This window comes from Pyrus communis, chromosome 6, assembly GCF_963583255.1.
Source record: "Pyrus communis chromosome 6, drPyrComm1.1, whole genome shotgun sequence".
NCBI classification, from domain to species: domain Eukaryota; kingdom Viridiplantae; phylum Streptophyta; class Magnoliopsida; order Rosales; family Rosaceae; genus Pyrus; species Pyrus communis.
In genome coordinates, this window is record NC_084808.1 from 24,422,599 (window position 1) to 24,438,204 (window position 15,606).

The 15,606-nt window shown below is 35.3% G+C and overlaps 1 protein-coding gene across 2 annotated transcripts; it reads right to left on the bottom strand.

The window, feature by feature from the left end:
- Nucleotides 1-2,493: 2,493 nt before the first annotated feature.
- On the bottom strand, nucleotides 2,494-6,498 carry LOC137737797 (probable BOI-related E3 ubiquitin-protein ligase 2). Of its 2 annotated transcripts, none has more exons than XM_068477352.1 (5): nucleotides 6,101-6,498; nucleotides 5,923-5,980; nucleotides 4,171-4,349; nucleotides 3,627-3,988; nucleotides 2,494-3,215 (listed from the first exon to the last, which is right to left on the bottom strand). In XM_068477352.1, the coding sequence occupies exons 3-5, from the start codon at nucleotides 4,274-4,276 to the stop codon at nucleotides 2,655-2,657; spliced, it is 1,029 nt and encodes a 342-aa protein (XP_068333453.1). In that variant the 5' UTR covers nucleotides 4,277-4,349; nucleotides 5,923-5,980; nucleotides 6,101-6,498; the 3' UTR covers nucleotides 2,494-2,654. The 2 variants fall into 2 exon arrangements, with proteins under 2 accessions (XP_068333453.1, XP_068333455.1); XM_068477354.1 differs by having other exon boundaries at nucleotides 3,627-4,076; nucleotides 6,101-6,497.
- Between the last annotated feature and the right edge of the window lie 9,108 nt (nucleotides 6,499-15,606).

Consider the following 15,606-nt stretch of genomic DNA (forward strand, 5'->3'; position numbering starts at 1 on the left):
TGTGTGCAACGTGAGAAGTTTATCATTCATATATATATATATATAAAAAGAGAGAATGCGAAAATAGTGAAGTTTTTATAATTCGTAAATTGTCCTTATCTGATTGGGAATTTTCAAAAAAAAAAAAAAAAACCAATTGCCACGTGTGGCAAGAGGCTAATTTTTATAAAGTCGTTTTCGTGTTGGTGTGCACATTTGAATAATGAATCCCATTATTTTATCATATTCATGGGTGGACAGTGGACGCTGCTGAATAATTGACTTGGTGCATTCATCTTAATTGTTCTTTAATTTGTCCAAATCAAGCTGCAATTGCATCACATATTTCAGTTTTGGCTTTTCACTCTTCCTTATTATTATGTAGTTAGTTTCAAGGGAAACTTATTAGCAATAAATTTGACGGGTTAGATGAACATCTAGTGCAAAATTTACTTTGGGATTGTTTGACGTTAGATACCTTGCTTTCATTGAATTGAAATCCTCTTTGAATCTCTGTATTCGGAGTCAAAGAACGCAGATATCTAGACCACTCATTTTAAATCTTACAACATCCATTAGCCCATATCATTGACTCACCTCATACAAACTAAAGGTTCATATTACTCTTTCTCACTTAAACAGTCTGAATCTTTATGTCTGCTGGCTTTAGACTTTAAAATCTGAAGAGGATGTCCATTCTCTATCATTTAAGTAAATAGAAAGTCAATCCTATACTCTCTTGACATATTTGATCCTTTTATATTAGATTCTACACATTCCTTCTTTTTTGTTTTCGCGGCCAAATATTTACTTTTGTTATCAAAAAGAAAAGGCACGAGGCGGGAGTCACAATTGGCAGCTGTTATTAAGTGTAAATAAATAGGTATCCTGTTTGATTAATTAACTCGGATGTTGTTAATTAGGACTCCAATATTTGAAGGCTTTTGTTGAAATTCTTGAAAAGAGAAGTTTTCTGTCAACTATTCGGAATTTTAGACTAATTAAAAGTACCTGCTTGTTGCTTTTCGAGCATTTTTCCTTGCATTTGAGATCTTGAGTTCAAAAAAGTATCCGCAGGCTCCGCTTAAGTTCAAATATTCGTTCACCAAGTGAAGTTTGTTCACCCTTGCACTAGTTATTGAGACACTCACCGATTGGATAAAACTACCTTGTCTCACGACGGTTTGAACCCGCTTCAACAAAAGGGTATCTGTTACCTGAAACCAACACAGATGGGTAGATAGAGAATACCTAGGGGCATGAGACAACTCTCTCTAGGGAGCTCGGTAAAATAGCCCCGTAACTTCGGGAGAAGGGGTGCTCCCTCACACGTTATTTATTTTAGACCTTAAATCTCAATGTGACTGGGTCCAGAAGCCAGATCAGAAGAGAATACATCTTCCAGTTGTACCTCTATTGAATGTATTTGGGCTGTTCTTCTGGCCTTGAATAGTTGTGCACCAAATGCTAATAGGCCCTTGGGCTTTGGACCACAAGAGGAAGGCTGGGAAACCCAGTGCTTAAGATATCAGATAAAATTCAGAAGAAAACCAGAAACCATATGACAATCGTTTACTTACCGTTGATGTGGTTATATTTTCATACAATTTTATCACTTTTTTTTTTGTTGAATTTTGTCCATTTGAACAAGTTGTATGTACTAAATTATATTGCTTTGATCTTTAGGCATTCGATATCGGGACTACATGAGTCGGGACTACATGATGAAAAGAAAGAATAAAACGAAGACTTGGATGCCTAAAGTAAAATTTAGTGCATATAACTCGTTCAAATGTACAAAAATTAAAGAAAATATATGATCAAAATGTATGAAAATATGAACACATTAGGACAGGTATATTGTAATTAATATCATACTCATGAATATAATATAAATGTCCTGAGATACAGTATGATGGATTGTCCTGGTGGTTAGAGTCTTATTCTTCAATCCACTGCGTCCTGAACTCAAACCCTTCTCTTAAACATTTTCCATACTTCAAATTTTAGTTTTATAATAAAATTAGATCCATCGAACCAGATCCAGATCATAAAATATTTATTGATAGATGTTAAGTAGTGTGGATGGCTGCCTGCCTCGGGTGGAGAAAGAATGATCATGCGCAGCTCATTGTTATTCTTTTTCCACATGACAGGCAGAAATATGGTTCCGTTATTGTGCTGCTGCCACGATGGTGGTGGTGGCGGTGGTGCCTTTGTCAATCTGCCACGCGAACCCTGAGTGCTCAAGTGCTCTACCCAATTATTAAAGCAAAAACACCATTGGTGGTATGGCGACGGGCGACAGAGAATCGGATGAATTAGATTCTCACCACTACCCTATAAATTATGCATTGCATATGCCACTTTGTTTTTGTATAAAGCACTTACGCGCACAATCACATTTTAGAGACTGCTTTTCTAAAAAGCGCTTCTACAATTCAAATGCATTTTTAACTTTTTCTGTCGACTATAATGTAAAACACATTGGATAGCAAAAACGCTTTTATTTACTCTAAAAAATACGTAAAACAAAAGCCTATAACTCATTTTATAAAGACAACTAGAACCTCTACATACAAATTTTGATTTCAAAGAACAAAATCACACATCATCAACAGTGCATCACATAATTTTTTCTTAATTACTTCCCTTCTTTGAAGTTGCTTCATAATTTAGGACAAGTACACTTGGAAGCTAGCAGTTTTCATTGACTCACATACAGGGCAAACATTGACAAAACCATCACAGTCCTTGCATAAACACAGGTGCCTACAAGGCATCAACAAGATCGACACCTCCTTCGCTTTGCATGCTCTACACGCTCTCGAACCCGTTTGCTCCTTCAACCCTAGGTAATTCTTCGGCACAGATTTCGCTGGTCCAACTGGGATAGTCAGGTAGTTATTTGGATCGATGTAGGAGGCAGCATCGTCAACTTCGCTGTCTCCAAATCCTTCCTTCCCTTGGTCAGCACCCTGCGAAATTGCATGCTGGAGGTTGCTCTTCAGGGCATTAACAACCGACTCATTGTACTTTGCTCTGTAGTGCCAATTTTGCGCTTCGACAGCCACCTGTTTTATTCTATCAACCAATTCTTGATTCTTACGGTTCACGTTCTCAATTTCCAAGTCTTTCTCGCGCATCTTTTTGCTGACGCCTTTCTCTATGGCAGCAAGGAAAGAAGCCATTTGTCTCTGCTTCATGTCCCTTACCCCCTTTGCCAAGTGTTCCTCCTGTTTGATGAGCATCCAACATTAGATTTACATGAGCAACTAAATATAGTACGATGCTCACACACACAGAAAAAGAGAAACGCACAATGACCTGTTCAAAAATTTTAAGCTGTTGGACTAGAATGTTCAACATTCAAACAGGATCTATACTTCTGAGTATGAATCATTGATCAAAGTTACAGCGAGAATGGATGATTTGTTATACCGTAAATAACAGACATCTTTAAGACAACATCTGTACGAAGTTGGAATGGAATTTCAAATTGTATGAGAAAAGAGATAACTATAAAGTTGCAAATTGTCATCTAAAAATCAAAAGTTAAACCGATTTTACTTCGAAAGACAACACATATCAAATCATATGCTGGAATATGAGAAATATGGATATTTGTGCTTGAAGATCACAAGTACCTGAATTTTGATGTATTGATCAAACTCTTCCTTCTGTCGATCCAGCTCAGTCCTAATATTGTCACCTAGGGATAGGATCATTGAAGGTGCTGCTGTCATACTTCCACTCGCAGAAGTAACTGATGAGTTGCGCTCATCATCATCATATGATAGCCTTAACCCCGTTGATACAGCATTTGGGTTTGGAATGCTAGCTGAACGATCGGCTTCATCTGGACAGACATTATAGTTCAAAGAAATCTGAAGCTTCTTCTGTCTTGAGATATCTTCCATTTCCCTGTTTCGTTTATTGGGCCGAAGCATGGGAGTGATATGCTCAGTGCCAAAATAATTTACAGGATCAACGTTACATCCAGCTTGTACTGCAACATCAGTTGAAATTCCATCTTAGAGACAATTCCAGAAAGGAAAAAGTTGATGCTGAATAAAGATTGAGTTGCAAGGTAGGAACTACATATCAACATGTAGAGATGATTAAAATCAATTAATATAAATTAATTATGAAGTTCTATCCGGAACAAAGAATGTAGACACAACAACTTACCATTTCCAAACAGCTGAAGTTGACTTGAAGCATTTGTCGGATATGGGAATCGATTTTCATCCACGAAAACAGGAAGCATGGGGTTACTATTGTTGCCTCCCAACATTGTATAAGACAAAGTAACTACCTCAAATGTTTTCTTTAGGCGAAGGTTCGTAACTTAAACAACAAGAATCAACCTGGAAAAGGGAAAATTTAAATCTTGAATTAGAACAAGTGGGGTAATGGCCAAGACCAAGTGCTTTTGAAGGATCTCCAGCAACAGCCAGTGTACATAAAAAATAATCAAATCGTTTCCACGAGTTCAAGAAATAATCATCTAAAAGGCATGTAATGCTCAACCTTACTATAGATGGGATTTTATATAATTAAGTAGATTGAGAGACCAAGTTACACAGAGACACGTCATTAGAGCAAGTGCATTGTGAAAATGGGTTTCTCCACAAAAATTAGGATATTCTCTTCATAATAGTAACATATTAAAATGCTTTATCATAAGCAGTTACAGAATGGTATAAGAGGTGAAAACAATGTTACAGTATATGCTTGAAAACACGAAGCAAGGAAATAGTTAAACAAAGTTGGAAACCCACATTTAAATTTTACTTCATTAAATTGAATACATCGCTTCTCCAGTGGGTCTACAACTTCAAGTAATACTCCAAATGCGGGGAACACTACAGACAGGATTAACGCTAGGGATGAGGGTATCCGTTATACATAAACTGCTGGCTTTAAACGAAAATTGATTTTGAATTAACATAGACCGTAGATGCAAGTAAAAAAAGAAAACGACAACCCTCGTTCAGCTCACACCTAAAGTTATTAAGTCTATCTTTATACGCCGTCCTGTTGACCCTGAATTGGCTCAAGCTATAATGAGTTTGATGGTGTTAAACTAGGTATCGAGTTCAATCTACAGCTAAAATGGAAAGGAGCTAGGGCTCTTCACTTCATTTACTACATAAAAACTCGAGAGAATGCATGTCAATGCACGTTATATAATATATGCAGAAGCATTTGCAACATAAATCTCTACATCAGTTGCATCTACAAATCCAAAAACATTGAAGATCAAAACAAAATGCTGAATGCATCACAATGCAGAAGTCTCAATATTTTAATGCAGCTGTAAATCTAAACTCTGTAACTTCAAATCATGATTGATATACTGCAGGAAAAAATGAAGTCAATCTTGTCATCTCCTGTCAGTAGCGTTGGAAACAAGGAAAACTTAACATTACTCAAGACCTGACCCGAATGGAAAAAACAAAAGCAGCCAATAAAAGTAATCGCACTTCCTATAAATCGATAACATCTACCAACACAAATGCAATCATAGATAGACAACATACACACACGCGATAAACTCAGAGCATATCGATGATTCCAGAAACGAAAGACACAAAACATAGCTCGGTAGATAAATCAATAAACTGAATGTGCTACAAAAGAGATGAGATTTGATATACCAGAGGGTGCTGTAATATTCAACAGAGAAAAAAAATTGGAAAACTCCTATCTAAGTTAAGAGGTTAGGAAAATCCTGAAAAATATGGAAAGTCAATAAGATACCAATCTAAACAAGGAAAAAAATGCAATCTTTTAGATCGTTTACAAAAAGAATTCAATGCCAATCTAATCTCCTACTGAAAAGATTATTCCTTTCCAACAAAACATTACCTAACATCCACAAAAAATCAATAACCCAACAAAAGAAAGTGCAGCAGCATCACAGATAGAACAAGTTACCTCAATATCCAAATCCTCTTTGATTCAGTCTCAAGCAAAATCGGTGCTTGCCCAGATCCTGCAATCACATGCCAACTGCACTCAGACCCAGAAAACCACCCAAAAAATTTTTATTACAAAAAAAACCATCACAAAAGTTTCAGAATTTAACAGGAAAAAGGAAAAAGAAGATGAATACCTCAAGAATGCACTGCTTTTTTGATAACCGATCGTTTGGAATCTTCTGGGAGATGATGCTTAAGCTGCCCAGAAGGAGTGAAACGCAAAACCCAGAAAGAAAAAGGATCAAGAAGTGAAATTTGGAAGAGTAAAAGGGAGAGGAAGATCTGAAAGATCGAAACCGGATAAATTAAAGAGTGGAGTTACTGTGGTTTGGAAGAAGATGGAGGATCAAAATATTATGAAGAAATGGAAGAGGATGGATGAGAGTGGGAGAGAGTGCCCAAAACCCAAAATTTATTCAATCCAAATCACACGCATTACACACATGCATACATATCTCGGTGCTTGTGGTTACGCAAACGGATTGCCGTTCTCTCTCTGTCTCTCTCCTTTTATTTTTGCAGTTTTCATTTACTTTCAAATTGTAATTAGAAAGTGCTATTAAACAACTGAAAGTACGGTTGGTGATATTAGTTTTGGGTTTTAAAATCACTTCATATCTTTTTTGCATGAATCATTTAAAATGTTTTTCCATTATTTCTTGAATTTTTACTGAGAATTGCTTTAAAAAATATTTTACCAAAAATGCTTTTAGTCTTTTAAAAGCAATTTTAAACAAGCTTCTATGTTTCAGTTATAATTGTCTTTCTTATCTATATGATTGTGTCAGTATCAAAAAGTTCTAACATATATTGACATCGTGCACAATTTATATTCTACCACCTAAAATTTTTTATTTATTTCGATTAATGACTTATATTCTACTATCTAAAAATCAAAAATTAAATTGATTAGCGAGAATGGTTGATCTCATCAATTTGTTCACTCATATGTTTATGACTTTTATCTCATTTCAGAGTAATAAACATATATAGGGAAAGTTAATCTCTTTCATATATAGTTATGGATAAGAATTAAAAATAAAATGAGAAAATCTAATATTTATTTTTATTTTTATGTTTTATCTTGAAGAAGTTTTTTATTTTTTATATTGAGAAAGTTCTCGAAGAAGTTCATATATCTCTTAACTCCAAATGCAACCGTTTGAAGAAAGTTGTTCAGTTGTGCAGTTCCCCGCACTAACTCACTTTACCGCCCTTTGGTTTGGTTTTTTTTTTTTTTTTTTTTTTCATCACGAATTACTACCTTATTTATTTATAGTTCCTTATTTACTTAAACTTGATTACCACTAGCAATTGACACGTGTGCAACAACCGGAGCCAAATTATAATTTCTTATTTTTTGTATTTTTCTTGAGAAAAGTCATAGAGATGCATGATGCATCTATTCATGCAAACAAATACAAATTAAAATTAAAAACACAAATAATTGATGACAAACATGCTACCGAGGCGCAGTGCGATAGTTGACGTGAAGATAAGAAGTTCTTTGATGAGGAGAGAATTTTTTAGTGTGCGTTCTCGGCAGAGTAAAAAATTTCTCTTTGATGAGAAGAAGTGAGAAAATTATCTCTCACGGTAGTTTTAGACTTTTTTTTTTTATTAATTGTTTTAATGATTATTCACAATTATTAATTTGATTATTTGACATGAATATCCACAATTATTAAACCTTGTTACTAAAGTGAAGTTATGAACATAAGGGTAGAGTTGTCTTTTTATGTGTTTTTATTTACCAACTTTTACTGGTTGGCCGTTGATTCCAAGTCATAAATATAATTAAAAAACCTACCAAATCATGTAGGAAGTAACGATGGGTTCGATAGTAACAGACCAAAAAGGTCGTTTTCGAGACGAAGGTGCAAGGCTTGGTTGGTAACAAAGACAAGGCCATTTACGAAGGTGCGAGGCTTAGTTGGTAGCAAAGACAACGGCATTTGGTAAAAACAACATACCATTTCCATCGGGATGTCCAACAAAATTATTAAACGAGTTGAATTATTATGGTGCATTTTTACTTACTGTTCTCAAGTGATGATAATGTTCGACACTCACAAACCGTGATAATACTCTCCACTCTACGTATTGCCACTAAATAAGTTTAAGTTTGAATTTTGTGATTATCTACCATACAAATATCATATTCAAAATCATTTACTTGTAATAAATGAGATGATAAACATCGAAAAAAATATTCTCAAATTATTATGATGGGGGTATGGACGACATGTCGTGTGGTATGGGTAGAATTAGTACGAGAGCGGAGGAGGGGAGGGGGCCATCGGTCAGAAACTAATTGAAATTATTAAAAGCGGGAATTTTGGGGTGGGGGGTGGGTGTGTTGAGGAAGCTGGCTACCTCATGGCTGACTGAATCGGATGGGTCCCACCGGAGAGCGGCCCCCACGCACCCGTTTTGTCGTTGGAGGGTAATTTTGGCGGGTGAGCGGACAGACGAGGAGCCATCATCAGCATCAAACCCCATCATTCACGGATTAGAGAGTAGAGACACAACGGACCAACAACACCAAAATATATTAATTAAAAAAAAAAAAAAATCAGAACCTTCGAGACCCAAATATTTTCAGAAAATAATTTGCACAAAGAACTAAGAAGAAGAAATTTTATAGGAAGAGGCGGATTCGAACTTAGAGAGATTTTTTAATGTGACCGTTATATGAGGTGGTATATCACGTGTCGTTATATAAATAGTAGGATATGTATGTTAAAAAGTTAATAACTTAAAAGATGAATTTCTCATCATTTGCATAAAAACACGTGATATACCATCTGTGTTCTCGTCACAACTAAAAATTTATCTCGAACTTGAAGTGTATTCGAGAAACACATCTGCTCGAGCTAATTTGATGACGCCGCGTTTGCAAGGGTTGAGTGGCGTTGAAGTTTTGGTTTTTGGTTGCCATCCGATGACACCTTTGCAAGTTTATAAAGACCAGTCTAATGCAATTTCTTAATTATATGGGTACCAATTATATATTGGCCATATAACCAAATCCGAACCAAATCATATAATCAAACACGAAAATAAAACCAAGTCGGTTGTCCCATTACAATTATTATACAAAACCAACCCTATAGTTGAATTTGAATTTCTGTGCATTGAACATTTGAACATGCATTTTTTAAAGAATAAACCAAAAACTTGGTGTACATCATAATCAAGAGACGAGTATTTTTGAAATTATGAAAAAAAAAAAGAAGAAGTTAATGAGGTAAAAACATCGTCTGCTCTTTCAGAGGAAACAAAGTTCTGGAACAATAGACTTCTTCCATTTTCTTGTTTTGGTAAAGATTGTTTTCGGTACTTTAAAATGAAAAAAAATAAAATATAGATCACGTGACTCTTGGTAAATAGGTTGAACACTTATCAATTATACAAATTAATGATATTATATATATATATATATATATATATAAAATAGTGGTATTTTTATCTGAAAAAAGAAACACAAAATAAAGGAATCATTTTTTTTTTAGATCATATATTTTGGACCACATGATTATGCGGTTGATGATTGAATTTTTTATATTAAATTATTAAAAAAATTCAATCATCAATCGTCAAATGTTGTTTAAAAATCATGGTTTTAAAAATGGTCTCACTAGCATTTTCCAAAAAAAAATAAAAAATCCTCCAAAAATATAGTTATATGTCAATGTAATCATGGCCAATGGTCAAGTGGGAATGCAGTAGAATTCTAAATCAGGTTTGTTCTCAGGTCTTGGGTTCGAGGCACGAATGTTATATTCCGGCTCGGGCCCCCACCATATCCCTTGACTCCACTGTAGCACGATATTGTCCACTTTGGATCCCGACCACGCCATCATGGTTTTGTTTTTGGGAACTCACATGAAAACTTCCTAGTGGGTCACCCATCCTAGGATTGTGAGATCCTAGGATTGCTCTCGCGCGAACTCGCTTAACTTCGGAGTTATGATGAACTCCGAATCCACTGAACTCCCAAAAAGCCTCGTACTAGATATATATGAGAATATACATATAAGACTTACAGAATCCACTCCCCTGGACGATGTGGGATGTTACAATCCAACTAGGCCCGACGGCCTCGTCAGCACACTTTCGGGCAGGAATTGGTTCTGATACCAAATAACGGACAATATCGTGCTACGGTGGAATCGAGCCCATGATGTGGTGGGGGCCCAGGCCACGCTCTCACGGTTTTGTTTCTGAGAACTCACAATAGAACTTCCCAATGGGTCACCCATCTTGGGATTGCTCTCATGCGAACTCGCTTAACTTTGGAGTTCCGATGAACTCCGAAGCCAGTGAGCTCCCAAAAGGCATCGTGCTAGGTAGAAATGGGAATATATATATATATATATATATATATATATATATATAAAGCTTACATGATCCACTCCCATGGACAATGTGGGATATTACACGAAACTGCCAAAAATATGCTTGATTCTCAGGTTGAAAGTTTTGAGAGAAAACGTGTATCATTTGACTGTGGACGAGGGTAAGCTGAAATGTCTTTAACCTTTCCAGGCCCCATAAAATGGCTGCCATAGAAAGGACATAGAAAAAAATGAATTGCATAATTAAAAGGAATACTGAAAACATAAACACATGCCTAATTGTATTCACAATGAGGTTATTGTGTAACGATATTTATTTAGAATATTTATTTACACTAAGCGTTTGGGGTATACATATATTACAAACTCGATCATTTACGAAATTCGAACTTAAGGCTTCTTATTTACAAGTAAAGAAAAATATCACTATACTGTAGTGCTAAGTGACAATAAGATACATTATTTTTTAAGATAAGTGATAATAATATTACTGATTAGGACGCTTTCTTTGAGGATTGGTCCACTGGATTGGTCGAGGTCAAGCTCCTATCCTATTCCTATGTCTGGCCATTGTTTTTTATTTGAAGATTGTATTGACTCCAAAACTATTACAATGCTAAAGCAGTTTTTGAATTGAATTAAAAGAGACATAAAAATAAAGAGTAAGCATTTCTAATTTGACCATTTAGTACCTAACTTAGTGACAATATTCTGCTCCTAATCTAGAAAGTATGTATATTATTAAACAACAAGATGAGATGGTCGGCAGACCCAAAGCACATAGAAAAGTGGCTTGCTTTGTTGTTGCTTGGATCAAAAGTAAAAAATAATTTGGCAGCAAGCAATCGGCAGGCATGCATGCAATCTCTGAAATCTTTTCCTTTCTCTCTTTCCTTGTTGTTTGAATAACGTGAAGAAGCATCGTTAGCAGTACAAAGAAACTGTCCGCACATATGTACAAATCATAGTGCGTGTCGCCAAATATTCAAAATTTAAAAGCCGTGTGAGTGTCAGAGTGTGGATGGATCGAGCTGCCTCCCTGCCTCACATATATGCCTTTCAACAACACGTCATTGCACTGAAAGGAGCCTTCGGCCTGCATTTCCCTTTGCGCATTTTCTGAGGTTTTTTTTTTTTTTTTTTTTTTTTGGGCTGTTTGATTTTTCTTCGAAAACAGAATAATAATAGAGGGGTCGGTGGGTTTCATTCATCATCTGATCTGATCTGATTACTCCCCACACTCCGCATCACACTCGGACTTTGCATAAAATAATATCGTTTTTGTATAAAAATATTGTCGAGTGATATCTACGATGAGGTTTTGTATCAAAAGGTAGATTTGTGGAAGAACTAAGGCCTTGTTTACTAATTCGTAATCAGATTGAAGAGAAATTGGAATGAGATAGAATCAGAATCAGATTTATGTTGAAATTGGTTACTTAAATTGTCTGGAATCAGAATAGAAATGACATTGATCTAATAAAATCGTTTACTAATTCACATGAATCGGAATGAAAACCAATGTAATTACTAAAATACCCTATTTTAACTAATCTATTTTATATGCTAATTACTTTTAATTATTATTTTTTTTTAGTACAGAGAATACTTTTTGGCTACTTTTTTTTAAGTAAACTTTCATATTTTCATTTTTTTAATATTTTGTTGAGACCTCTACCACTCCATGAGGTGGATTGTCTGTCCTCCCATTTCCATACTCTCCCTATACCCTCCTATGATGTGTAGTCATGGTTAAGCCATGTCAACATTTTATATTTCTATTACTATTTGTTTTATTATTTCTATAAAAAATTAATATAAAATATTGACGTGGCTTAACCGTGACCACACAAACAAGAGGGTATGGGGAGAGTATGAAAATGGGAGGGCAGACAATCCACCTCCCCCTATCTCTCTATCTTTCCCATATTTTCATTTTCTATCGTGACCCAATCCCTCTTCCCCACCCTTTAACCGTAGCCGCCTTTCCTGTAACCACTAGCCACCTCCCATGTCACCACCAGCCAGCTCCCCTTGCTCTCTCTCTCTCCCCACTACAAATTCATCTCTCTCCACCTATTCTTGATTTTGTAAATGTTTAATCCGGTTCGCAACGGGATCAAGTCGGTGGATGAATTGAATTGATTCTGGTCGTCACCATCAAAACTGAAATCCAAAATCTCCTATCTTCTTCCCTTTTGATTTTGGTCATGAAACATGCACAATCCCACAAGCCATGAAAATATGTATAATCTTTCTTGGCATAGAGAAGTAGAGATAGAGATAGAAGAAGAGAAGTGTAGTTTGGGGTAGAAATGTTTATTCTGGATTGAGGCTTTATCCCGAAGTTGAATTACAACCCATTGTTCGGTAATCCAATTCCGGAAAAATCAGTAACCTGATTCCCATTTTAAGTGGGTCCCACAGATGCTTTCATTCCCCCCCCCCCCAAGTGTTGGTAAACGCAAGAATCGGTTGGATTGTGTGCAATTCCCATTCCCCTTATTGTATTCCCCTTACATAAATACGCCATAAAAGAATTATGTATTTTTGACGTGATTCTTTCTCCTCTCATTTTTCCTGTTGATCTGAGCGTGATTTGGGGTATGTATTTTAATGAGTTTCTTTCTTGTAAATGTAAGGAAAGCAGGGGAAGTAATACATGCATATATATATATATATATATATATATATATATATGGATCATCCCATCATATATATGAATTTATGAACCAATTAAAAGTCTTATCAATTTATTATTGAGAATCATGTTTTAGTGTAAATGCATGTATGAAAACATATCATCTGCAACGTTATGGTAAGAATTCAATTGACTAAAACTTTTGAGGATGTGAAGAATTTGGAAGTTCACCAAACCTTGCATGAGCTTATGAGGAGTTAGGATATTCTTTATATTGTCAATTGACTTACGGTGAAATCTTAACTTCCTTCAAAGCTCGTGAAGAAATCAACCGACAATGCCTGAGTTTGGTACATGTTTTCTTTACGTTGGGTCTGGAGTCTGGTCACTCTTGATCCTTATTACCATACTTGGAGGTTTGGAAGGTTAAAGAGCACGGTTTGAACTGCTCTTAATCACACAGGACAGTTCTTACAATATGGAAGTGAATTTCTCCCACTCGTTCTCTGTTATTGTCCTTAGAAGGGACGAAGGTGTCACCGGGTCAGAAGGAATTGACACCTGCAACCAAGTATCTTGTGTATTGTGCACTCCTTTAATTATCACGTATTTTTGTCTACATGATATGTATTTTCTTTAAAGTGAATTACACTTCTTACGCTTAGTTTGAAAACAAAATTCGTGAATTGAAAAACTTGTCGTTCTCTTAACCTTATAAATTATGACTTGTCATAGCACTTTAGAATGGTCATCTTAAGCTTCTCTCTCGCTTCCTCTTTTATTTTTCTTCACTAGAAAATGTTTGAAGGCTACTTAAAAGTGCAAATAACAAATTCTTAAGTTATCAATTATTTTCCGATATGAATACAGACATCACTGTTCAAAAAATCGACTTAGGAGTTAGGCAAAGGTCGGGCGCCCCCGATTAGAACCTAGGCGCCTAAGAAATCCATGAAACCTCTAGGTGGAAATTAGGCGGTCTGGTGGCTCTAGTCCGTCCTAGGCAGTCCAATTCTTTTTTACTTTTTATTTTTTGGTTAAGGGATTGGAGATAATTTCTTGTAAAATAATTCTTGACTTTCTTTGTTGTAAAATAGCTCTGAATATATATATTTTTTATGTATTCAATCAATTGTAGTACTTATAATTTATATATCCTTTCATTTTGCATTTATGTTTCCAAATACAATTATGCGCGCACGCGCGCACACACACACATATATATTTTAAGTATAATTGTATAAGTAGTCATGTATTTATATATTTTTATTGTTGTACAATCAATTTGATTAAGATTTAAAATAAAAATAAAAAACTGCTTAGGCCACTCAGTACTACGGTTTGGTGGTATTCATCTTCACTTGGAAGTGAGAGGTCTTAGGTTCGAATCTCATAGATGGCGAATTCGATACCAAATTAGGTTTCTCATTGTATGGTTAGCCGAACTCCCCTTTTCTTAGTATAAAAATATTGATGTACTAAAAAAAAAAAAACTGCTTAGGCCTTAGACCCTAAGCCCTTATTCAACTAGAACCTAGAGCTTTTTAGAACTTTGAACGAAATCATAAGCAAATAATAACATTTAATAGATTTGATTTTTAAAACTTGAACAAATCCTACAAAATATAAGTAATCAGTAATGCATTGTGTTCTTATCCTTTTTCTTTTGGAATGGTTGGCTGATTAAAGTTGAACTAGAAGGAACCTCTCCTGACTTTAGGGGAATAAGTTCCATTTGTTTGCAACTAACAAGGCCATCAGGTGGTTGCACTACCTTTTTCTTCAATCAACGTGGTTATATACAAAGGCAACAGTTGTCAATAGAATAAATAATAATTTACTCGATGATGGTGGCAATGGCATGGTGTGTAAGATAATCAATTAAATAATGATAATTAATCAGGTGGATTAGTCACTCGATTAGGCCATGAAGATGGTGGAACTGAACATATGCGATGAATTAAGGGTATGGTCAATTGACTTTTCTGCTAAGTTGGGGGCAATTTGGCTTTGTGTAAATGGATTGACTTGTTCATCATCTCCTTTCTTTCTTTCTTTTTTCTTAAAAAGAGCATTAGTTGGTGGCTTCATCACGTTAGTTTATCATTTTGGAGGACGGACACAGAGATATTTTAGTCTTGTCTTGACCACCATCGTATGATTCACCAATACTAAAAATCGAACCCAAAACATACCGTGTAAAATATAAACTTAAAATTCGTCCTCAATTGAACTATCTCGTGGTCATTCATCATAGTATCTATTCTTTCATTGACATGTTTTTATTGTGGTGTGGGGAGAATGAGGCTGGGACCAAAGCATTGAGGCGCATAAGCTTCACACCAATCTAGAATAATATTGACCCAAACCCATGAAGAACAAACTCACCCATTAAAAAAAATTAAAAATAAGGAGATTTTCATACTTTTATATAGTCCCATCCATCCCATTTTCAGAGTGAAGGATAACCCTTTTATCTTATTTTGATGAATTTGATTATTAAAGGTGTGAATTTTAGAACAATTGAGATCATGCGCCACAATAACAAAAATAAAAACACAACCATTTTCTCACAATGACAATGTATAGTTTGACAAGGGTTGGACGAAGTTCATGGTTTATAGGCAAGCAAATTAGA